The 25,981-nt window shown below is 41.0% G+C and overlaps 1 protein-coding gene across 1 annotated transcript in view; it reads right to left on the bottom strand.

Annotated features, from left to right (window-relative positions):
• The window catches only part of pappaa (pregnancy-associated plasma protein A, pappalysin 1a), a 281,514-nt gene that overhangs the window by 237,128 nt on the left and 18,405 nt on the right, over positions 1 to 25,981 (bottom strand). The window contains exon 2 of the mRNA XM_085965833.1: positions 15,441 to 16,491. Coding sequence (XP_085821959.1) covers positions 15,441 to 16,491 — 1,051 coding nt within the window. The remainder of the gene's footprint in view (positions 1 to 15,440; positions 16,492 to 25,981) is intronic.

Genomic DNA, 25,981 nt, shown 5'->3' with positions numbered 1-25,981 from the left:
CAATTTATTCACCATTCCAATCAGTTCTTACTTGTTCAATTGCCACATACAATAAGAATTTCTAAAAGTGTTTTGACAGAGATGTAGCTGAAAAAACAAGTCCTGCATGGGATCAATGGACAACAGCAATACATTAATTTGCTCAATACTGTTACCATCATCAATGAAATCAGATACAAGGTAGCAATCGGATCAATCCATGCAATAAACCAAATGAGCTGCTGCTGCTTTACAACCAAATTTTATTAATCTTAACCCTCAAAATAGTCAGTCATGGCTCTGTGGGTAGCACTCTCGCCTCTGAGTCAGAAGGTTGTGGGTTCACAGTCCCATTCCAGAGACTCGAGCACAAAACTAGGCTGACACTCCAGCGCTGCACTGTCGGAGGTGCCGTCTTTCAGTTGAGACATTAAACTGAGGCTCTGTCTGCTCTCTCAGGTGGCCGTATAAGATCCCATGGCACTATTTTGAAAAAGAGCAGGGGAGTTCTCCCCGGTGTCCTGGCCAATATTTATCCCTCAACCAACATCACTAAAAAAACAAATTATCTGGTCTTTATCAAATTGCTCTTTGTGGGAGCTTGCTGTGCGCAAATTAGCTGCCGCGATTCCTACATTACAACAGTGACTACACTTCAAAAAAACGATTTCATTGGTTGTAAAGTGCTTTGGGATGTCCTGAGGTCTTAATTATCAACCAATCCCCTACATACTACTTGCTAGAGTAAAACCTTACAAACTAACACAAGCGATTTTTCACAGTAGATCCATAAAAATTCTAATTGTGATGAATTTGCTCCAAATATCTTGACCAGTAAAACTGTAATAAGCTTGGTCATGGTGGATTTCAGCCTTACATTGTACAGTGAAATGTACTGATTAATTGCTTTGTGCAGTAGCAGTACCTGTAGATTTACTGTCAATTCATTCATTGATCCCAGCAGAGGCATGCCATTGAATGCAGCTCAAACCTTGATGAGAGTTAATGTTGAGAGCCAACTTGCTAGTCCCCATGACTTTTGTTTTAATGAACTTCTACTGTGCTGGACTGGACTGCACCTGTCATTTCCAAAAGTTCAGTTGAGTCCAAAGGTTTTATATTCAGGTGCTTCTTGCTTTGGGTAGATTGGATTCAGATGGCGTTGTTGTAATTTCCCTTTTTTTCTGTTTCACTTAAACTCATTCCTTCCAAAAATCTGTCTGTAACACCCATGAAGAACAACACACTTACTGCCAACAACTACTACCAGATTACTTATTCTCTGCAGGTGTCAATAGTGGGCCGAGCACGTGGCCTCTGTGTCTTGACAACCCCGTCTGTTGCAAATGGAGGGGACAGAGGTAAACCACCGTGCCCTTGGGGCAAGTACGTTTGCAACTCATGTGATGTGGGCACAGGGAAACCCCGTCAACGCCAATCCCTGGCTGAGGATCTCACCCCTCAATCTGGGTTGAGGGTTCCAATTTCAGTGGAGAGACTTACATTGGGAAAGTTTTAGCAAGGCATCTCCGCTGTAAGGGTTGATACGCTGGCAGGAGAAGGCTGCAACAAGGGAGGGGGAAATCACCATTCTAGCCATGGAGCGTTATCAGAGCCATTCTGCCAGGGTTCAGGTGCCAGAGTGGAGTGTGTGCTCTGTTTCTAAAAAGGTGCCATTGGATTTGTCTCAGCACAAACTCTTACCCTTTGAATGGATATCATGCATGCCGGGTGGCGGGGCGGGGTGCAGGGTGTTGGGGGTGCATTTCAAGGGCTGATCACTTACACTGTGTACTCAGGTGGAGTCCAGAATTCTGAGAGCCTGTCAGTCTTCCAGTACTTCACCCAACTTGCCAGCTCTCACTGTCAACAGGCTATTTGATCATGCAGGGCATCACAGCCAAGTCCAATCCTCTCCTTACCTGATGTCCATAAATACTTACTTTCGAGCAGAGAGCACTGGATAATGGTCAGCAGCGTGTACCCTAACTGCTCTTTCTTTCTTTCCCCCTTTCTAGCTCAGGAGCGTAGATCTGCTAAGTGATCATAGATCAGGATTCGAACCTCGAACCTTCCACAACGCAGCAACAACATTATCAGCTTGCATTTATATAGCACCTTTAATGCAGTAAAACATCCCAAGGCACTTCACAGGAGTGTTATCAGACACAATTTGACACCTAGCTACATAAGGAGATAGTAGGACAGGTGACCAAAAGCTTGGTCAAAGAGGTAGGTCTTAAGGGAGCATCTTAAAGGAGGAGAGGGAAGTAGCGAGGCGGAGAGGTTTAGGGAGGGAATTCCGAAGCTGCGGGCCCAGGCAGCTGAAGGCACGGCCACCAATGGTGCGGCAATTAAAATCGGGAATGCGCAAGAGGCCAGAAAAGCAGTCTATTTTCCCATTAAGACACAGACGAAGCTCAACTGTACAACTTTTTTAAATGAATAGAAGCTAATGGACTAGACTGCTTGTTAAAAGGAAAGCACAACCCATTACTCTCTGACTCAGTCCGCTCACGACAATTCGTTTTGTTCGTGGTAACAAATTCAGCTTGTGACATTCCAATTGTTTTTCCACAATAGGAAACATTATGATAACACATTGGCCCGTAATTTCCGATAGGAGGCTTCCTGCTTGCGGAGGCCTCCTATCAGGAAAAAATCTATGCCCTTACCCGAGGGCTCCAGAGGTCCAGCCATTTCCGCTCCTGGGCCTCTCCATGACGAAATGCGCAGGGCCCAGGTATCCCAGGGGCACATGTGGTTCTCAAGCGTCCCTGGGATCACGTGGGCCATGGGGAACCAATGGGAGTAGGGAATCTCCCTTCATACTTTTGACAGATAGACCTGTCAAATATATGAATGGGGATCACTGAAAAAAGACATCAAAACGTTAAATACATTTAAATTTTAAATTACGTTTTTAAAATGAGTTAAAATGACCTTTTTTTAAAGTATTTTACAGTAAAATTATAAATGAGTGAAAAAAATATTTTTTTACTTTTTTAAACTCTTATGCTGGTAAAAGCAGGCCTTACTCCTGCTTTTACCAGGCGTAAGATTTTTAAGCGATTTCAGCAGGCGGAGGTTGTGCAGAAAGCGGAACTCTCCCCCCGCAGAGGCCCTTCTCCAGGGCAGGCGTCTGATCTGTCAAGAGGATTCTTGACAGATCGGAAATGCTGGTTTTCAGCGCATGCCTAAACCGGCATTTCCGATGTCCCTATGGGTGTGTACACACCTCCTACACACCCGTAGGCATCGGAAAATACAGGCCATTGTACAAGAGGGTATAACCTTAAAATTAGAACTAGGCTGTTCAGGGGTGATATTAGAAAGCACGTCTTCACACAAAGGGTTGTGGAAATCTGGAACTCTCTCCCCCAAAAAGCTGTTGAAGCTCGGTCAACTGAAAATTTCAAAACTGAGATTGATAGCTCTTTGTTAGACAAGGGCATTAAGGGTTACGGAGCCAAGGCGGGTAGATGGAGTTAAGATACAGATCAGCCATGATCTAATTGAATGGTCATGGTGTGGAGATGCCAGTGTTGGACTGGGAGCAGCGCTCCGAAAGCTTGTGATTTCAAATAAAGCTGTTGGACTATAACCTGGTGTTGTGTGATTTCTTATAATTGAATGGTAGAACAGGCTTGAGGAGCTGAATGGCTTACTCCTGCTCCTGTGTTCCTGCACTAGCTTGGTTAGAAAGTACTGTTCCAAGTTGCCTTAGTGGGACAGTTAGCAGACCAGTACTCAAGATAATGCAGTCCACCTGGGATTATTTTACTGAGAAACCAGTCTACTAATGAATCAGCTGAAGGAAAAAGGAATGTCATTGCTCTTGTGGTGATGCAGTTTGGCATAAAAGGCTGAGTTTCTCCAGAGTGATTTCTCAGCATGTTGTGTGCAAAGTGCTAAGGAGGACTATTTTAATGAGTAAATCACTGAAATGTGTAAATCTTAACTGGTTGAGAGATCTCCCTTACCAGACCAAATTGGACGACACTGATGGAAATTTTTCTGGATGTTTCAGTCCTGGCAACACATTTCTGTCAGCTAGTTTCCCATGAAATATAGATCAATACAGCAGTGCATTAGAGGGATTACAAGCTTAAAATATGGGTCACTTATTCTCCCAAGAAAAGAATAATATGCCAAATGAAAAGATACAGCCAGAAATATTCAATTTTTCTTCTGACAGGGTGACATCCTCTAGATATAAAAAAAACTTTAATATATTTATAATTATTTTGCGTAGACGCTAAGCAGAGCAATAGTCTTTTTTTAATCTTACCGGCACAAGCGGTTTATTTTGTGGTCTAATACTACATCAGTGCATAGAACAGGCAAGTATTGGAACAATTACTACAGACTGCACACGTGTTTCTAGTGCTTTTTGGACCAGGATTTCCTAGTGATTAGTGACTCTGCAAGGTCATTTCAGAACTTTTTTTTCCCCAAATAGTCTCTGGAAAATTTCTACTTACAAGTTGTTTCAAAAGTTAGGAATGTATAGCAACTAAGGTCGAGGTATGTGGCATTTTTTTTTGCAGGGGGTGCAATGCAGGTCACTCTTAAGCTAAGAACATGAGAAATGGCCATTCGAACCATGAAACCCAGTCTTTCCAGAGGCCATGCATGATCACCTCCACACCCAACATTTCATTACCTTCTTCCCCAACCCTACGGGAATCAAACAGATACTGATATCGCCGTAGTCCTCAATCTTCTCACAGCTCAGTTGATAAGTTGTGTGTAACTGAGCCATGCAGACCCGGAAGATCCCAGGTTTAATTCTGGCTGATTACTGAGTTAGCAAACCTCAGGCAGCAGGGTTGCCACAATTTGTCTCAGCACTCCAGGGAGTGAAAACATCAGCCAGGACTCCCACTCCTGATTGCACAGCCAATGACTGCTGCTGGAAAGTGCAAGTATGTGACCTTTGGTCGAAGGCAGGATCAGGCTGAGTTATGATGCCCGGTTGTGAATAACCCGCTGACAGTTCGGTAGAGATTTTCTGATTGCCGTTACTTTAAAACAGGCTGTAACCCATTGAAAAAGGTGGGTTGCAACCAGCATTAAAATAATGCCGCTCAGAAAATCTTGGATGTCATACATAAAGAAAGGCCACTTGGGTGAGATACAGAGAACCTGTTATCCCAGGCACAGTGATGCTATACTTCAGTTGCACATAGGACTTTTGCAATTGTTTCTCTATTTGAATTACCTCCGAATTATTAGTGTTCAATCATAGAGTCATACAGCACAGAAGGAGGCCATTCAGCCCATAGTGCCAGTGCTGGCTCTTTGAAAGAGCTATCCGATAAGTCCCGCTCCTCTGCTCTTTCCCCATAGCCCGAGAAATGTTTCCTTTTCAAGTATTTATCCAATTCCCTTTTGAAATTTACTACTGAATCTGCTTCTACTACCCTTTCAGGCAGTGCATTCCAGATCATAACAACTCACTGTGTAAAAAAAAGTTCTTCCCATCTCGTCTCTGCTTCTTTTGCCAATCACCTTAAAGCTGTGTCCTCTGGTTACCAACCCTCTTGCCAGTGGAAACAGTTTCTCCCTATCTATCAAAACCCTTCATAATTTTGAACACCTCTATTAAATCTCCCCTTAACCTTTCTCTGCTCTGAGGAGAACAATCTCAGCTTCTCTAGTCTCTCCACATAACTGAAATCCCTCATCCCTGGTACCATACAGGTAAATCTCGTAGCACCTTCTCCAAGGCCTTGGTTTCCTAGATCAAAATATTTGCATTAAGTTCCAGCAATAAAAATGCTGAAGTACAGTGAAACTATTAACAGGTCTGAGTAGGTACCAATATTGGGCTTGCTGTACAAATTGAATCATTAAGTGTTTCCTTTTTCCATTACTGTCAGGCAGACCATCCGACAGCTTCCATCTCATATTCAAACTCACCTCTCTAAACTGAGAAATAACAAATGTTTAAAAGACACAACTTATTGTTGCACTTGTAAAGCCCAGTAAAAATAGTAATCCAACCGATTAAAAATCAAACGGAGCGAAAATGTCCTCTGTATGCTAGGCATAGTGAAATCATAAACCTGGTCTTTATAAATGCCCTTAAGATTTTGCTACATTTAGAAATCTGCTTGGTTAGCACTAACCAAAAATAAAATAACATTCTGTATACTGTTTACAAAAACCAGATATTAAGTCCTACTTTTTGTCAAAAATAAACATGTACGTGAAGCTGACTATGGGTTCAATAGTACAAATGCTTTTTAATCTGATGTTTAACAAAAGTAAGGTTTACTTACTGAGTTTCCAAGTGCAATTTAACAAGTAATAAGACAGCAGCTCTTCAAAAGAGAGTTTCTAAATATCTCTGTCTTTATCTTTATAAGCGGTTATCTTTAAACGGTGCTTAGGGATGTTTTTTCTTACCTGCAGCTACGATATAGATCATAAATGCTCCCAGGAAGTGAATTATAGCAACTGACACTGACAGGAAGACTAAACATTTCGACACTAGATGGGAAAGTTTCAGATCACGGAAGGTATTACATTATTCTTTGCACTGACCTGCCAAACGTGATAGGTGTGATAGAAAACTGACCAGCTCTCCAGAATTAAACATGTCTGTTGCAGGGAATGTCAACATGTTCATGAAAGCCCTCTTTAAAGAACAGCTGCATATTATAATACTTTCACAGGGATCTGCAATCGATAAAGAGTGTAAAATATCACTTGTCTTTTAGCCTCGGGCAATGTCGGCCAGACAAGCCATAATAACGTTTTACTGTATATGTATAAATATCCCTAACCTTTCATCTTTAAATAGAGTATATTAAAAATATATTATAAAAATACCGAAAACCACAAATCTGAGTATCTGTTTTGTGCCAACAAGCATTTTCAACATGATTCCAACGTCTGTAGGCCAATTATCAAAGGTTGGCATTGCAGAAGCAGTTTTTCTTTCATGGTACTTTCCTAGCCAGCTTTTTGCAATGGTATTTTCAACAACCTTCATGCACGTGTCTGATTTTAGTGCTAATTGTGGATTACTATGATTTGCCTATGAGGTGGTACCAACATTGTACTTGTATCCATTCTATTTTTAAGATGCTCCTTAAAACCAATCTCCTTGACCAAGCTTTTAGTCACCTGTCCTAATATCTCCGTAAGTGGCTCGGTGGGGGCGATTTTGCCAGCCCTGGGGAGGCGGGTATGGAGGCGGGACTGCCGGGAAAATGGCAGAATTTGGGGGCGGGTGGCAAACCCACCCCCAACCCTCTTCCACGCCATCTTCCCAGGAGGTGGGTAGCTGTCTCGCGCCGGGTCCCGTCACCTTGGAGGCGGGAAGGGATTAAAGCCTATTAACTGCCGTTAACAGGTAGTTAAAAGGCAGAAAATAGGATTATCCCCTTTTTGCCCTCACAAGTGCGGGCTTCCCGACGGCTCCAGTGAGACGAGGCGAGTAGTGGGTCTGCTGGGGTCGGGGGGGGGTTCAAAGGTGTGGTGTGAAGGTAAGTGATGGGTGCAAGAGTGTAGAGGTGAGTATCTGAGGTCAGTCCTAAGTGTTTTTAAAAGTGTACTTACCTTTGTTTCTTCCTGCAGGCTTCAGTCGGTTTGTATGAGGAGAGTCTCGGACCTCCGTGTTGCAGATGAGAGATGGCCGTTGCATTCTCAGATGCAACAAACATCTCATTTCTGTAAAAGAAAGAAGGCTGATGAGGTCTTGTATCCTCATCAAACTGCAGAGGTTGTCACTGTTTGACAGCTTCACAGAGCTGTCAAACGATGACAATTCATCTGTCAAAAATTGACGTGCTCTGCAACCGGCTTTCCCTTAATTGGCCTGCTAAGCTCGCTGAGCGGACTTAACAAGGTCAATCAGGGGAAAATAGCCTGGGTTGGCCACAAAGCAATGGATGCAGGACTGAAACCCGACAAGCAGCAGTCCTGCCTCCAACATGCCTCCATTCACAAAATCGCCCCCGGTGTCAATTTTTGTCTGATAACACTCTTGTGAAGTGCCTTGGAACGTTTTACTATGTTTAAAGGCCCTATGTACATGCAAGTTGTCATTGTTGTTGTATAATAGCTTGTTGACCCAAGAGTACAGATTTATGATATGCTTTATGGGCCAAATATGTTCACTTGACCACTGTGAATAGAGGGTAATGAGCTTAAATGACTTTCCCTCAAACTCTAGTTATTCACAGATGTACTGCAACATATTACATTATTTCTTACTAGAGGTTTAAAGATCATGGCAGACAGGGAAGGACTGTGAATTACCATCCGTTTAAGGACTACCAAATTGTGTGTTCCATTTCCACCCACCCCCCTCAAACAAATTACAATCTAGGGCAAGACCCAGGTAGGCAGGCAAGGCAGAGCTCTGAAGATGGAGCAGAGGAAAAACATACTTCACAAATAATTGAACCATGTATGTTTTGGCAAGAATTGAGTTGGCCATATTTAGGAAGACTGAGTTCAATGGGGCAGATTTTAGAAAGATGAAGAGCAAGCAAGCTAAGTTGAGATGGAAAGAGAAATTGGCACATAGGACTGTAGAGCAACAGTGTGATGATTTTAAAATAGACATTGCAAAGGTACCGAATAGATAAATTCCATTAAGAAAGAAGGAAACAACTGGGAGTTTTAGGATGCCATGGATAAATAAAGGGGTTAGAATTCAATAAAAATTGAACTGGAGGACCTATGAGAATATATGAGAATGGCCTCTATCTGCACTGTAGATTCTGTGATTCTGTGTGATATATATTAATAAGAATAATCATCAAAAAAACTGAAGGAAATTATGAGAAAATAAGAAGATGTTAAGAACAGAATAAGGAAAGGCAAGAAGGAGCTTGAAGAAAACATTTCAAAAAGCATCAAAGGAGCAATAAAGTATTTTATAAGTATATCAGTAAAAAGAAAATTGCTAAAAGCGAGATGAGATTTTGGAGAAGAGAGGATTGTCAATTTGTAGATGATGGTGCAAAAATGGCGGAGGTACTTAATAAGTACTTTGCATCAGTTTTCACTAAACAGAAGGATATTGGAGAGGAGGTGAATCCTGGAATAGTTGAGAGCAAGATAACCGATTATTATGATGAATAAAATGTAGTAGATAAGTTATTTAAACTAAAGGAAAACAAAGCTCCAGCGCCCAGTTGGATACATCCAGGGATCCTAAGGAAAATGAGGCAGGAAATTACCGAGGACCTAGTCATTTTTTCAGGGCCCTAATGTATATGGATATATGCCAGAGGACTGGTGAGTGGCCAATGTAGTACCCATTTTTAAAAAGGGAGACAGAGTTAATCTGGATAATTACAGGCCAATTTGGTTAACATCTGTGGTAGGAATAATTTTAGAGTTTTCAATGTGGGAGGAAATAACCAAGTAGCTAGAAAGTATGAATTTCAAAAGGGATGATCACACTTGACATACCTCATAGAATTCTTTGAGGAGGCAACAGTCATGGTAGCTGGGAGAAATGCAGTGGATATAGTATACATGGACATTAGGAAAGCATTTGACAAAGTGCCACGTGGGAGATTATTAGAGAAGATTAAGTGGTAGGGAATTGGGGGAGGATAGCAAACTGGATTTGGAGAGTAGGAGTTAAGGGCAGTTTTTCAGAGTAGTTGCAAGTGGTTAGTGACATCCCTCAGGATTTAGTTTTGGGGCCACTTCCGTTCACTGTGCATATCGATAATTTGGATAAAGGCATGGAGGGAGTGGTGCAACATTTGCAGATGATACTAAACTAGTACATAGAGTTCATTCTTTCAAAGATCAAAGGAAACTGCAAATGGATATTGATAAGATGGAGGAATGGGCTAAAACGTGGCAGAGGGAATTCAACATCAGTAAATGTGAGGTGATGCGGTTTGGTAAAAAAAAAGCAGCAGTAATTATACTCTAAATGGAAGTAGGCTCAGTGTTTTGGAAGTGTAGAGGGACTTGTGAATACAGGTTCACAGAACATTAACGTAAGCACTTCAGGTTGATAAAGCTGTGAAAAAAGCTAATGGAATTTTCGGTTTTATCTTGTGGTATAGAATATAAAAGCCATGGGGTAATGGTGAGCCTATACAAAACTTCAATAAGACCTCAGCTAGAGTACCGTATGCAGTATTGGGCTCCACACTATTGGAAGGATACTGAGACATTAGAGAGGGTGCAATACAGATTCACTGCATATAGTATGAGGAAATCCTAATATGAAGAAAGACTTGGAAAATTGGGAATAACACAGATCATGGGGTGATACAATAGAAATGTTTTAAATTATGAAAGGATGATAGGAGGTAGATAGAAGCAGGCTGTTTCCAATAGTTGAGGATTCAAGAACGAGGGGCCACAGATACAAGATTAAATGTAAGAGATTTAGAACAGGGCAGGGGAAACTTCTTCACACAAAGAATTGTGAAGCTATAGGATTCACTTCCAGAGTTAGTGGTTGAGGCGGAAATTGTGTCAACAATCAAGATTAGATGGATAGGTGGATGAAGGAAAAAGCAATGAAGGGATATGGGAACAGCGTGGATAAATGTAATTAGGACTGTTTGCTTGCGTGGAGGATTAATACCAAAAAGAAATGATTGGGCCGAATGGCCTGTTTTCATGTTGTAACTTCTATGTACTTCTTTTGTGTATATTTCCAATTTGAGCTAATGCGGTCTCATTGAAATCTACTACCAACTCCTCCCACACCAATTACGCCCATCTCCCTTACAGGTTAGAGAAGCTCTTCGTTCACATCCTCTTGTTTCTCTGCCACTCCGGACAGCCTGCCTATCAAATCCGTCTATTTCTCATCCAGTTTTGACAGGCTCAACCCATTCATCAGTCTGGCACTGCTAATGCCTAATTTCAAAATCTGGATTCAAATCTTCTCTGTCCAAATCAAAATCTTATTTACCTAATTATGAGATATGGCATGTGTCAGCAATATTAATAACACTTAATAATGTATTACATCCTGTGATTCACTGTAGTTGTGGGAAATATTAATTGTGCTAGTAAAAAATGACTGCATATTTACTTCAATTATGAAATGTTCATCAATCCTTAAGGTTATCTTAAATGTCCTTACTCTGTATGTTAAGTAACCCACACGTGTAATTGCTAATGTGACAGATGGCTTTGCTTGTGACATGTTAAGTAATTCACGTGGGTATAATTATGGGATGCATATGATACTCTCATGACGGTAATTATGAATGAATATTGCTGGGACAGTGAACACTTTTCTACTATTAAAAAACATTTCGCACCTCCCTGAATGAAGATGAGCAGAGCTCTCTGTGTATATTTAAACATGCACGTGCAGAGGTCCGCTTTTGCTTGATTACAATGCGGTACAAGTAAGGCAGTGGGACTTGGTGGTGCTGCTGCCCAAAACAGCCGAAGGCAGGAGCCAGTGTCACCAGTATAAAGACACCGTTAGTAACTTGGGAAACAAAATTTGCTGAAAGACTTGAACTTCAGCGAGGGTTTTATTGTCACTTTAAATTGACCCGCTAGAAATGAAGCTTGGCGTCAAATGTGAAACCTTGTCATCATCGATTCCTACAGCTTTTCTGCCAAAATGAAACACTTTGAAATCGATTAATACAAATCTGTCACTCTTTCCAGTGACTGTTACTGCCATTTTCTGGTGATTTGAATTGCCTTGTCCACTTAGAGGACCCATTCAACACTTACACCTGACAAGAGTGACAAAAATAGGGAGGAGAAAGTGCCTACATGAATCGCCTGTGTAGAGTGACAGTGGACGGCACTTTATAATAAGAATAGAGACATCAAATCCAGAAATGAAAGGGGCTCGTAGGAAAGACTTGGAAGTGGAGAACAAAAGTGACAATGTGGGAGAGAGTGACGCCAAACAAAAGGTGTTTTTAAAGGCCAAAGTTTTGGGGGGGAAAATTACAAATCATAAAAGCACTTCAACGTCAGTAAAAATAAAGATAGCGCTGATTAAGAGCTCATCACCTTAATGTAATTTGTTGGCCTCATAGCTCACTAAGTGCATTAGAATGGCCAATGGACTTTGCATCAGACAAAATCTGGTCATACATCAAAGACAACCAAGAGATTTAAAGCAAAAGGGCAAAGGTTGCAATGAAAATGCTGTGGATAAGCTCACTGATATTAAACAATTACACAAAAGTGAGCAACATGAAATGTCTAATCCTTAAACTTGTATTAAAGGATTACTTCATGTTAGCAATAGAAAGTGCCAATGAAGCAAATCTAATTCTACTGCTGTTGCCCCATAAAAGATTAAGTGAAATTAATTTCAAAAAGTATTTATGCCAAGTTCATTATTTTGAACCCATGCCAGGGGCGTAATCAGCAGAAAGTGACAGGTTTACTACCATATTTGGCCCTGAACCCGACCTCAGATAATTTCTGAGGTCAGGTTCTGATTTTTTTTCTCTCTTTAAACCAAAGTGTAGCATAAACAGCACCTTTACCACACTATGTAATGCCGTACTTTAGAGAAGTGATATCCTTAAGAACAGCTGATATCACTGTTCTAAAAATTCTACCTCCCCTCATAGCAGTTCAAACAATAAGTGAGACAACTTTTATTTCTACAGCACTTCTCACGTACTGAGAGTTGTCTCAAAGTGCTTTACACGGCGGAGAGAAAGAAACAGAAGATGTCCAGCTGGAGGGAACAGAGTAGAAAACATTTGGGAAAGGGTAAAGACACGACTTAAGGATTTTGAGGTAACTGCTGAATTGTTACTGAGCTTGTGAGATGTTGCCAATAACATGTCAGACAAAAGGAGTGTAAACTGAAATCTGTAATCCTAACATTCACAATACAAGTGTTACCTGGAGGCTGATGAGGAAACTTTGTTCTTTTACTAGATCATCACTCTCCAGGGGTGAGGCTATGATTGCACAGCTACTGTGTAATGGCACTTTGTCAACAGTCAGCTCCCTGCTGAAGTGATCTTATCACTGATTATTTTAAGTGGGCTCCAGTGTATTCATGATTCTGTATAGATATTTGATACCACTATTATCACTGGGTTAAACTGATAACAATTCTATGAAAACAGAACTGAAGTAAAAGTCAACTAAATGTACCACTATAAGTCTCTGTAGCATGTAGATTGATACTAAGATAGGCCTATTGTTCATTTGAATGCATTCTGTAATAGAATCCTTTGGCACCATAATTAGACTGCCTTCCCTACATCATCTCCACATAAACTTGCTTCCCATTGACTAGAAAAGGTTTCAGGTAAGAAAGTACAACTGAATACAACCTAAACCTAAGGGCATGTTTTTTATACTTTTTAATAGAAAATGGGTTGCTTATAAAAGTCCAAAGCTGAAAGGTTAAAATTCCAAAACTGACACCTCACATTATTATCCAAATCTATTGCTGCCTGTTTGTCTTCGGCCAGTGGGTAGAAGAAGCCTACGGACTATGGCTGAGATTCGTGAGACACAAGGGGAAAAACAAAAGTGATAATAAGAGTGAAAGTAATTATTTTCCCGATATTCCAGTTTAAAATCTCACCAAGGATCCATTGCTTTTGGAGCTGAGAAAGGAACAGGAGGAACAAGACAACAAGCAAGGCAGAGGGTGTTAGACTGGTGCTGAAATATATGGGGCTTGAATTCTATACAGCCTAAATTCAAAGATACTGGTGGCTTTTAGGAGGCTTGAGCACGTGGAAGAATCTGAATCCAGTATTTTTCACCTCCATCCAAAGTTTTGATTTGGCTTTCCTAATGATGCAGGCACTTTCAAAGACAGCTTCAAGTGTTGTCCATCACAATATCTATGGCTGGACCTTGCTGGAAGGGACAGAAACAGCATCCAAAATCAGCAGAAAATCAGCACAGGTCTGAATGGGCCAACTTCAGATTCAGAAACAACTTTGAATCTTAAGAGCAGGCAGCAATATTCTTTGCTTGCCAGATTCAAATAAAACTCTGATAAAACCAACTCCATATCATTTTGAGAGTTTTTTTTTTACACATTTGGACATCTGAATTTCCTCTTAATTCAAAATAAAAAAGACTTACATTTACATTACCCCTTATCACATATCTCAGAAACACCTCAAAGTGCTTCACGATTTAAAAAAAAATCCAGTCACTGTTGTTATGTAGGGAAACGCAGCAGAAATGCTGCACACAGCAAGGTACCACCAACAGCAATGTGATGAGTGATCGGTAGGTCTGTTCTTGATGATTTTGATTGGGGGAAGGGGGGGATTGTTGACCAAGACACCAAGAGAACCTCCTGCTCTTCTTGCAGTAGTGCAACAGGATCTTTAACACTCACCAGAACCAGCACACAGAGCCTTGGTTTGTTGTCTCATCCAAAGGATACCATCTCCGACAATGCAGCACTCCCTCGGTACTGTACCGGAATGTCAATCTAGATAATGAGCTCAGGTCCTGGAGTGGTGCTTGAGTCCAAAAGCTTCTGACTCAGAGGCAGTAGTTCTATCAACTGAGCCTAGCTAATTCATGTGCAAGGTATCTATATGTACAAATGCTTCTTTTTTTAACCAGCGCACAGAAAAAATCCTTAAAATTCTTGGATAGTCCATGACTTTCTCGGTGAACAGCTTTCCTCAACACGACATTTGTAAAGAATGAAATAATAAATAAAAGCCCCAACATTGCCTACCATCAGCCAATATACATCAACATCTTGTTGTTAAAATCTTTTTTCTTAATCCTAGCAGAAGTTCCATGACAGTAAAAGAGCGGCGATCTTGATAACACAAAGCACTTTGCCAATCTCCACAATTCCCTGTTCACTAGATTTGACTGTACTGGTTTCAAAGATCCTAATAACATTGTGTTGGAACACATTTGATATTCTGTGATCTCAATTCCCAATCCCCATTTTTTAACACTAATGTGTTAAGACATCTCTTCAAAACTATACATTTTTTTCAATTTTGGAATGGGATTATATGTCCAAAAAAAGTCAATTAAATTTTACAACATTCTCCCAGATGAACTGATGTTAAAGGGCTTGAAAAAGGCATGGCTTTTTCATCTGCAAGTGTGTGAATTGATGTTGTCCATTGAAAAACAAGGTTCCAATTGATTGCTGTTGCTTATTAAGCATGAAACAGCACTGATAAGAACACACAAATATTACTCTCACCTAGCAACAAGATCTTCCATGCAGCCATTCAATCTCTTCAAGGTAAAGAACTAAAGCATGGTTATATATTGCCAGAAAAAAGTGCGACTAAACCTCCCCAAAAGGCTGTGCGCAGCCACTTAGAACAGTTACTTCATAGTAAGAAAGAAAGAAATACGTGGATGAAAAGAAAATTGGATCATTTCCTTACTTTCAAAAGTATTATTTTTAAAGCGTTTACTTCCAGAGGCATTTATTTGAACTGAGCCTCAAGATATATACATTTCATAGTAATTATTCAATGACGATTGAATATGATTACTAATACTACCTGTAGGTTGAATTGGGGTCAAAACAAGTCTTTGTTACATCAGTCACCATTGGATTGCAGCAATCACCTTCATCAAAATTGTACAGTTCTTCATTGCATTCCATATCACACACCCCATCTCCTTTTTTCTTTTGCGAAGGTGAACGCCTCAGTGGTTTGCAATCTCCACCATCGTTTCCTGTCAGTGTGTGGTCACATTCCAAGTCACAGTCCCCATTCCCTATTTTACTTATATCACAATTGGCCAAAATAAGACGATTTCTCAGAGAGGAATTTTTGACATCCAAAACTGTAAGATCCCAGGTGATGTTATACCTATGAAACGCATTGTTTAAGTGTTGATGCTGAAGTTCTATTTGTTCTCTTGTAACAGTAGGTTTTTGATGATTGTCATCATAGACATTGATAACCCTGTAGCGGACAGTCTTTAGCTTGCGAAAGTTGAAGAGTTTATTGTAGCTTGTTATGACTTCGACATTATCACAGACAGTTTGGCCACAAGGAGGGGGCTCCAGATTGGTACTTGATAACCAGCTGTTATGATGCTTTAGTTCCTTTTGGGGGTATTTGCTATACTTTACAGTTAGCCAGTGACTCTCCACATCCTCAAAGTTGTCGTGAAGGACTAGCTCATTGTCTTTCTGAGCAATGTGTTTCATTCCTTGGATTACTTTCGCCTGAATTCTTCCTTCACTCCACAAACTAAAATCAGCCATGTAGCCACGGTAGTTCTGATTCTGGAAATTTCCACCAAGCATTAGTGCCTTGCACTTTTTGCTCAAAGGGCTGAAGATATCACCTACTTGTTCACTGCTCACGGCCACTTGTGCTCCATTGATATACAGTTTCATTTTACGTCCATCATATGTTACTGCCAAATGTGCCCACTGGTTAGCGTGGTATTTCTGGTGGGCTGTGATGGTGGTCATTTTACGAGCTCTATCTGTTTTTAGAGAGAAGAAGAATCGTGGGTCTCTGTTACCCAAGTCACTCACGGACTGAATCCCAAGAGCCCATCCTCTGGATGAAGAAGAACATTTGTCGTAAAGTCCTACATCCAAGAAACATAAAAGGCTGTAAGATGTTTTGAAAGAAAGCTTTTCATACATTATTATGACTCATAGCACAACCATAGAAGTAATATTGGGGGACATACTTTTACATAACATTTAATGAACTAGAAATTCTGCTGTTCTAGGCTTGTACAGCATAGTATTTGACATGAATCAGGCATTCATGAAAGAAAGACTTATGAAATAATACTGAGCGGCCTGCAGGAGGCGCTGTCCAGGGAGAGTATAAATACTCGGGCATGGGCCCAGCTTGCGCAGGACATTCTTAACAGGAACTAGTGAAGTACACAACTAGACCTCCATGTTGTAAAACAGTTGATTAAAGCTTTTTTTTACGCTTAGACCAAGTGCCTAGTAGTTTTCTTACGTCAGTATTGTCAAACAGAAACATTTAATGGTCTTTGTAAATTTGAAATTTCAAATATACCCAATGCTAGCTACCACGCCCCTCCCAAAAAATATGTCCATTGTGCATTGTTATCCAGTAAGGTGCAATGTGTTCTCAACATCTGAATCACTGTTATAGAGAGCGGTGGTTAGTTTAAGAAAAGAGAGTTTGGGCAGGCCATAAAGTGAACTGGATTTTTAAAAATGTAAATTCATTTTGTGCACTTATTTGTTTTTTAAAAGCATGTCACTTTTTACTTTAAAACAGAGGCCATCTGCTAACAATCAGTCATTAGTAGTATGGTCTAATGTCAACAGAGTAAAGGTTACGTGAACATTTCGTTATATTTTCTTGAAATTTACCTCACTGATGGGAAAGTGAAAATCAAAATGGTACGTTTCTGCAAAATGTTATTTTCCTAGGGGCTCTAAAATCCCCTTTTCCTGTTTCCTTTGGAAAGCAGATGTCAAGTTCAGGAAGGTAATGTGTTTATACATATGAAGGAAACTTTCGTACAATCAAAAAAAAAGCTTGAGTATACTAGTTAAAAAATCATGGAGTATTGACTACAAGTACTGTTATGCTTGTCTAGGTCATTTTAAATATAGTCCTTGCATACTCATGTAAAAGCCTTTGATCTGTTTAGACATGGCAGTGCTAAAATGCCCAGTGTTGCAAAATCTCAGATGTCTCAGATTTAAAAATAACTGTTCATACTCTAGCGTTAATTTTCTGCACTGAATAAAATCGATCAAGTAAATGCCAAATTATAAATGCCCAAGTAAATAAGCTAAAGACAACTCAATTCTGTTTGACAGTATACGTACCTACAGCACGAGTGAAAGAATGCAAGCCTCCTTCAACACAATTACTTCATCAAATAATTTAATGAGGTATTTCAGAAGAAAAGCAACAGAAGAGAACTGTAATCCTAATTTCTTCAAACGTTTCAGCAGCCTTGGCCTCTCTTGCTCTTGACATTGATTTGCTTCCTTAGCTACGCAGTGCACAAGCAATAGAGACCCCCTATTCCCAGGGCTGTGAAATTCAACATGACATGAACTGGTCTTGTGTTGTGGCTTTCTGTAATGCCTCTGGTTTTAATCATTATTATTTTTAGCCTTTATAATGTATTACAAATACAAAAAAAAAAAATCTGCAAAGCACTGCATTTATTGAGGTAAATTTGATCACATTGTAAATCTTCGAGGCCCCTCAGACAGCTCAGGATTATTGACGTGTCAAATATGCTAAAATCGCTGGCCTACAGAAAGGGCATTTCACATTAAAACAGCAATTTATGGGGAACTTAGCTGAGAAACGGCATTGTCAAACAGTAAACAACCACGCGAGATAATGCCTCGAAGCATGTGACTGAGTCTCTGTATCATATTCTTAGACAATACAGAACTCCCAATATTAGCAAACATGAACATTTTTAATAGCATCTCATATCTACTCTGGTCTTCCTTGTATGATCTTGTTCTCCTGTTCTGGCTATCTTTCACTTCAATACTGTAACTCTACTGCTGCTGCAGTATCCTTGGCCCCCTGCGCACATACCAGGAATCACTAATATAAGGGAATAGTTGACACATCCTGATTTAACACAAGCTATGTCTTTGGAAATCAAAGAGTGCTGCAATTTCTACACTTGGATCTAACTGCAAACTCTTTCAGTGTTTTTGCGTGTCTGCTTAGAGTTGAGATTCAAGAACCAAGCACATATGATGGGGGTCATTCTTTGCATCAATCATAAATGCTCGAAACGGATAAGCAAATTAAATCTACTTTCCAGTAGTTATGAGTTTAAAGGAAATGGCTGCCCACCCCTAAATCAAGTCAATTGAACTGTGAGAGTCCTGGGTCTGAACATTCAGAAAATAAATATTTCATCTGATGATTTATAAAAGGAAATGAGTGCGAGTATCTGACTCAAATATTTATGAGCAAGTAACCACTACAGTAAATGTCTAGTGGTTGCTTACTGGCACAACTCTTTGGGAGCAACCTAATGTTAGTTCTTTTAGAATAGATCACTTAGAAGGGACCAATGCAAATGTGAATGGATTAATCTTTCACTTTCCTACCACCCTCGCTGTGTTGAAATCAGGAATCATTGCACTGTCCCTGACTTTACTTTATTCTTTCCCAGGACCGCAAACCTTTGAACTCCTTGCCTTCCTCACTCTTCCTTTCCCCCTGTAGTTTTCAAGGTTTCAACATCCAAGATTAGTGGGACTACTTCCTAACCAACTTATCTTGTCTTACTCTTTTCAAACTTGGTGGCAGACTCCACTATCAACTTAGGCCGCTCAATTAAAAAAATAATTCCATATTAATATCTTTTTATAGTTGCCATAATCTTCATGAGAATAGAAAGCTGCAAATTTTCTGGAGAGAGCAGGCAGTGGTGTCAGTATTAAGGGAATGAACACCTAGCACTGTAAGTGGAAGGTCTCCCCACTATGTAACATATTGACTCATTTATTATTGTGTTTATCTTATTAAGCAAAGTAAGCACACATTTTTGGCAATTAAGTTAAAAATATCTAATGGAACTTTTCTTATTATTTGTGTTTAGCTGCCATATTTTCATTTAATACTGGAGTCAATTCTATGCTCCAAAGCCCCCCGCATGAAGTGGCAATCATGTGGCGCACATCTCTGGATATCACGGCATGAGATCAACTAATAGAGCAAAGCCCAGGAATGGGGCTGTTTTTGTTAGAGCAGAGGAGATTACAGGGTGATTTAATAGAGGTGTCTAAAGTGATGGAGAGGGTAACGAGAAACAAACAGCTTGCAGAATGAGGGGACAGTATGAGATTAAGTGTAAGAGATTTATGACAGCGAGCAGCAGGAACTTTTTTTACACAGAGGGTTGCGAGGCTGTGGAACACACTTCTGGAGTTAGTGATTGAAACAAAGACTGTGTCAACACTAAAGAATAGGTGGTTGAAGGAAAGGGGAATGAGGGGAATAGAGCAGGCACATGGGATTAGGGCTACTGCTTGTGTGGAAGATACACACCAACATGGACTGGTTGGACCAAACAGCCTGTTTCCGGGTTATAATTTCTATGTACAAAAAGAAAGAAATGTAGTGGTCAGTGAGTCCCACGTGGTGTGTTGCCTCCCTGGTCTCAAATTAAAGGACATCACTGAGAGTGTGCAGAACATTTTGAGGGGGGAAGGGAAACAGTCAGAAGTCATGGTCCATGTGGGAACCAATGATATAGGAAGGAAAAGTGTTGAGGTGCTGCAGTCAAAGTTTCAGGACCTAGGGAAGAAATTAAAGAGCAGGACCTCAAAGGTAGTAATTTCTGGATTACTCCCAGTACCACGCGCTAGTGAGTATAGGACGAGTAATGCGTGGCTGGAGAAATGGCGCAGGAGTGAGGGCTTCAGATTCCTGGGGCATTGGGACCAGTTCTGGGGCAGGATGGACCTGTTCAAGATGGATGGGTTGCACTTCAAAAGAGCTGGGACCAATGTCCTCACGGGGAGGTTAACTAGTGCTATGTGGAAGGGTTTAAACTTATTTGTAGGGGGCTGGGCACTAGGATGAAACATTAGAGAGGAGAAACAAGATGCACAGAGGGCTGGGAGAGACAAATAGCACGAGAGTAATGAATAATTCAGAAATATGAGGGATCAGTCAGGGGGAAAGGCGAGGCAGTCTAAGCTCGGCTTGGCGTGCATGTGCATAAATACACGTAGCGTGGTAAATAATGTTGGTGAGCTGCAGGCACAAGGCGTCACCTCGGCCTATGATATAGTAGCAATAACAGAGACCTAGTTCAAAGGAAAGGAGGATGGGTAAGTTATTATCCCTGGCTACAAGGTATTCGGGAAAAATAGGGAAGGGAAAAAAGGGATGAAGTCGTTGAAGGGTCAAAGGCAGAATCTATTTGGTTAGAATTAAGGATCAATAGAGGAGCTATTATGCTACTGGGTGTATAATATAGGCCACCTAATAGTGGGAAGGAGATAGAGGAGCTAATTTGCAAGCAAATTACAGAACGATACCAGAACCATAGAGTAGTGATAATGGGGCACTTCAATTATTTTAATATATACTGGGATAGTAACAGTGTAAAGGGTAAAGAAGGTGAGGAATTCCTGAAATGTGTACAAGAGAACTTTCTTTATCAGTATGTTTCTAGCCCAATGCGGAAGGAAGCAGTGCTGGATCTGGTTCTGGGGAATGAAGTGGGCCAAGTAGAGCATGTTTCAGTTGGGGAGCATTTGGAGAAAAGTGATCATTATATTAATATGTTTAGAATACTTATGGAAAAGGACAAGCTTTAAAATACTTAACTGGAGGAGGGCTAATTTCAAGTGAGTTGAAAAGGGATCTGGCCCAGGTGGATTGGAATCAAAAATTGGTGGGCAAAACAGTAATTGAACAATGGGAGGCTTTCAAAGAGGGGATGGTTCGGATACACGGTAGACACATTCCCGCAAGGGGGAAAGGAGGGACTTCCAAAGCTAGAGCCCCCTGGATGACTAAAGATATAGAGATTAAAATGAAACAGAAAAAGGAAGCTTATGAAAAATGTAAGGTTCATAATACAGTAAAGAACCAAGCTGAATACAGAACGTACAGAGGAAATCTAAAAAAGGGAATAGGAGGGGCAAAGATAGAGTATGAGAATAGATTAGCGGGTAACATAAAAGGGAAGCCAATAAATTTTTATAAACATATAAATAGTAAAAGAGTAGTCAAAGGAAGGGTGGGGCCAATTAGGGACCAAAAAGACATCTTCTTGTGGAGGCAGAGGATATGGTTGAGGTACTAAATGAGTACTTTGCATCTTTCTTCACTAAAGAAGATGATGCTGTCACTGTAGCAGAAATGGAGGAGGTAGTAGCAATATTGAAAAGGATAAAAATAGATAAAGAGGAGTTACTTAAAAGGTTAGCAGTACTCAAGGTAGAAAAGTCACTCCTTAAAGCAGAGAACATGAAGAGAATATTTGCTAGAGGTGTTCAAAATCGTGAAGAGTTTTGATGGAGTAAATAAGAAGAAAGCGTTTCTAGTGGCAGAAGGCAGAAGGCAGAGGGCTCAGATTTAAAGTGATTGGCAAAAAAAACAGAGGCAACATGAGGAACTTTTTTTTGTGTAGTGAGTTGTTGTGATCTGGAATGCGCTGCCTGAAAGGGTGGTGGAAGCTGATTCAATAGTAACTTTCAAAAGGGAATTGGATAAATACTCGGAAGGGAAAACATTTGCAGGTCTATGAGGAAAGAGCAGGGGAATGGGACTAATTGGATAGCTCTACCAAATAGCCAGCATGGGCATGATGGACCGAATGGCCTCCTTCGGTGCTGTATCATTCTATGATTCAATTATAGCTTTTTTCATGACCTCAGGACATCCCAAAGTGCTTTATAATCAATTAAATACTTTTTAAGTGTAGTTACTGTTGTAATTCTGTGTAGCTGAGGTCTTCTCTGGTCTGTGTGGCTCACTTTCACAGACTGGTACTACTTTTGCCAACTGTACCATCAGGAGGCTCGTCAAGAACACTTTCTGAGAAAGTGGAATAAAAACAGAAAATGCTGGAAACACTCAGCAGGTCAGGCAGCATCTGCAGGGAGAGACAGTTTGGGTTGACGTTTCAGGTCAATGACCGATCGTCGATTTCTGACAAAAGGTCATTAACCTGAAACGTTAACCCAAACTTTCTCTTTCTGCTAATGCTGCCTGATCTGCTGAATGCTTCCTGCAATTTCTGTTTTCATTTCAGATTTTCAGCAACTGCAGTATTTTGTTTTTATGAGAAAGTGGATCAGATTATTGCCAATTTGAAATCCTTGGATCACCTCTTACAGTTTGCGAATCATATATTTAGTTCTAATTACTCGTGTAAATGTTTCCATGTGGCTGTGCTTTTAATAAGACTTGGAAGCTGACAATACAGGATTTCCCAAAGGTGGAGTTTTGAAGTATTCGCCATTATATCTGTCTGCTGTATAAACCTGACATAACAGACTTCCTTTTAAGATCAGAAGAAGTCAGCCAATGTCTCACATTTTATTTTCCTTTAAGATGACATGAGCCAGGGTGGCAATAAAGGGACTAGAAATAGGCTTTTGGGCCCACGGGCAAAAATTCCCCATGTTTCACAATGCTGATTGCTATCAAGCAATTACTGCTGAAAAGTATAAGTGTGTGTGGGGAGTATAAGTATATACATTGGGGAGACCAAACTTAGATTGGGTGACCGCTTTGCGGAACACCCCTGTTCAGTCTGTAAGGGTGACCCCGAGCTTCCGGTTGCCTGTCACTTTAATTCTCCGCTCCACTCCCACTCTGACCTCTCCATCCTCGGCCTCTTACACTGTTCCAATGAAGCTCATCGTAAGTGCGAGGAACAGCACCTCATCTTTCGATTAAGCACTTTACAGCCTTCTGGACCCAACATCAAGTTCAACAATTTCAGACTATAACCTCTGCCCCTATCTTTTTTTCCATTTATTTTTCTCTCTCACATGGCAGCTGTCGATCATTCAGCCATTGCCATTTACACTTCATCTAGAGCCATCTTTTGTTTCTTAACTTATCCCATTACCATCTCCTTTTGCCTTGCACCATCATCTCTTTTGTCTCTTAATCTCTCCTGCCTTCCATCCTATCACAGACCTTCCCTTTTGTTCTTTCCTCCCCTCCCCCCTTTCCCTGCCCCTACACCTGCTTAAAAACCTGTTCCATCTCCAGCTTTTTCCAGTTCTGACGAAGGGTCATCGACCTGAAACGTTAACTCTGTTTCTCTCTCCACAGATGCTGCCTGGCCTGTTGAGTATTTCCAACAATTTCTGTTTTTATTTCAGATTTCCAGCATCTGCAGTATTTTTGCTTTTGTATAAGTGTGTGTGGGTGCCGGGGGGGGGGGTTGGGGGGGGCAAACGAGGCATGCCTGCAATGCCCCAGTGGTGGAATAGTCTGCTGGCATTCACCATCGAGTCTCATTCATGAACAATGGCCACTTCGGTGAGATAACACAAAGTGGCCAGTGGCCTTATAACCACATCCAAAATGGGTCACTGCCTTCAACAGAGGAGGAGGCAACATGAGGGGTTACATGAATCTTGTCATTCACGTGGAAATGACTTATGAAGTAATACTGGGCGGCCTGCTGGTGGCGCTGTCCAGGGAGAGTATAAATACTTGGGCATGGGCCCAGCTTGCTCAGAACATTCTTTAACAGGAACTAGTGAAGGACACAACTAGATCTCCATGTTGAAAAACAGTTGATTAAAGCCTTGTTTAATACTCAGGCCAAGTGCCTAGTAGATTTCTTACATCAAGGGGAAAACAGAATTCTGTGGAAGTCATTTTAACCTAGCCCAGCCCGGTGGGACAGTGACAGGGATTGGGTCAGCTGCCAGTTTTACATCCCGTCAGCTTCCCGCCAGATGGGTTAGGTTCAAATGACCACCGTTGACTTTGTTTATGGTATGAATTTTCTTGTGAAGCTCAAGGACATCACTCTCAGTTTCTACCTTTTGTTGCAGGGGCGCATTTATGTTGCAACTTTAGCATCACTGCAAAGTGTTTCCCACTTTGCAGAGACATGAAAGTCGCAGTATCAATCTGGTGTCAGAGCCCGACGTGACCGGAGAGAAGTACTGTTAGACTTGCTGGAAGAGGCAGTTATGCAAGAATTTGACGTCATGTGGAGTATAACTCCAGTGCAGTGTTGAACTGGGTCCAAGGAGCGATTAAGGGGCTCCTTGCACCACTGAACACTTCAAGTTCAGTTAAATGTTTAGATGAGGACAACACTGCTGCCTGTCCTCTCTAAACATTTAAGTTTTATATGAGAAAGGAGCTCTGCTGGTGGATGCAGCCACCATGCACCAAGCTCTTACCTGATAGGACATGCAGTGCAACCAAAGTACTGCGCTGCACTCTCGAGCTGCGATGGTGGCGCAATATAGACGCAGCTCAAAAGTCTGGGAAACTTTCAAGAATCTTCAAAGTTACCCACAGAGTAAGCTTCTGATCTCCCCAGACCTAGGAGTGAGGGGTACAAGTTGAAAGTGGGCATTTCTCAATGGGAAAGGGAAATCCCAGGTTATAAGAAAAGTTAGGGATGAGAAAAGACCTTTCAGCCCATCAGAATTCATCTGCTAATATCCTCCCATCACACCACTGAGATGCATTTTGAATAGCCCAAAATGTTCCCCCGCCCACCCACCCACCACTGCTCTGCTTGGCAGGTTATTCCAAATATTTCTCACTTTTTGAGTAAAGCTGTTCCTTCATTTTTTTAAATGTACTTTTCACTCATTTCAAATCATGTCCTTTGATGCTATTTTACTGGCTTACTTTGAAGTAATATTCAATTTACTGTTATCTATCTATCTCTGTTATTTAATATTTTTGATATACTTTAATGATATACCCCTCCCTTAACTGCCTTCTTGCCAGACGAGAAAGCCCGAGTTTCTCTAATCTTAAAAGAAAGACTTACATTTATATAGCGCCTTTCACGACCACCAGATGTCTCAAAGCGCTTTACAACCAATGAAGTAATGTGGGAAATGCGGCAGCCAATTTGCGCACAGCAAGCTCCCACAATCAGCAATGTGATAATGACAAGATAAAACGTTTTTGTTATATTGATTGAGGGATTAAATATTGGCTAGGACATCAGGCATAGCTCCCCTGCTCTTCTTCAAAATAGTGCCATGGGATCTTTTACATCCTCCTGAGAGAGCAGACAGAACCTTTGTTTTAACATCTCATCTGAAAGGCAGCACTCCCTCAGCACTGCACTGCAGTGTCAGCCCAGATTTTTGTGTTCAAGTCCCTGGGGCAGGACTTGAACCCACAACCTTTATGACTGAGGCAGTAAGTGTGCTACCCACTGAGCCACATCTTTCTTCATAATTCAGCCCCTGTTTCAGTTAGGATCAGTCTGAGCGGCTCTCCAGCATCTCCTAGCAGGCAGCTACAGTGGGGCTCTAAGGGAAGACACCTCATGGGATCTGATGACCCGTTTTATGCTTTGGGCATGGGGAGTCCTAACAGTAATGAAAAGGGAGAAAATAAGTAACTTTTCCTTC

This window comes from Somniosus microcephalus, chromosome 23 (assembly GCF_052327205.1).
Source record: "Somniosus microcephalus isolate GS21.2 chromosome 23, FLI_Smic_1.0, whole genome shotgun sequence".
In the NCBI taxonomy this organism is placed as follows: domain Eukaryota; kingdom Metazoa; phylum Chordata; class Chondrichthyes; order Squaliformes; family Somniosidae; genus Somniosus; species Somniosus microcephalus.
The sequence above is the reverse complement of the archived record's forward strand: the minus strand, read 5'-3'. Positions and strand labels throughout refer to the sequence as shown.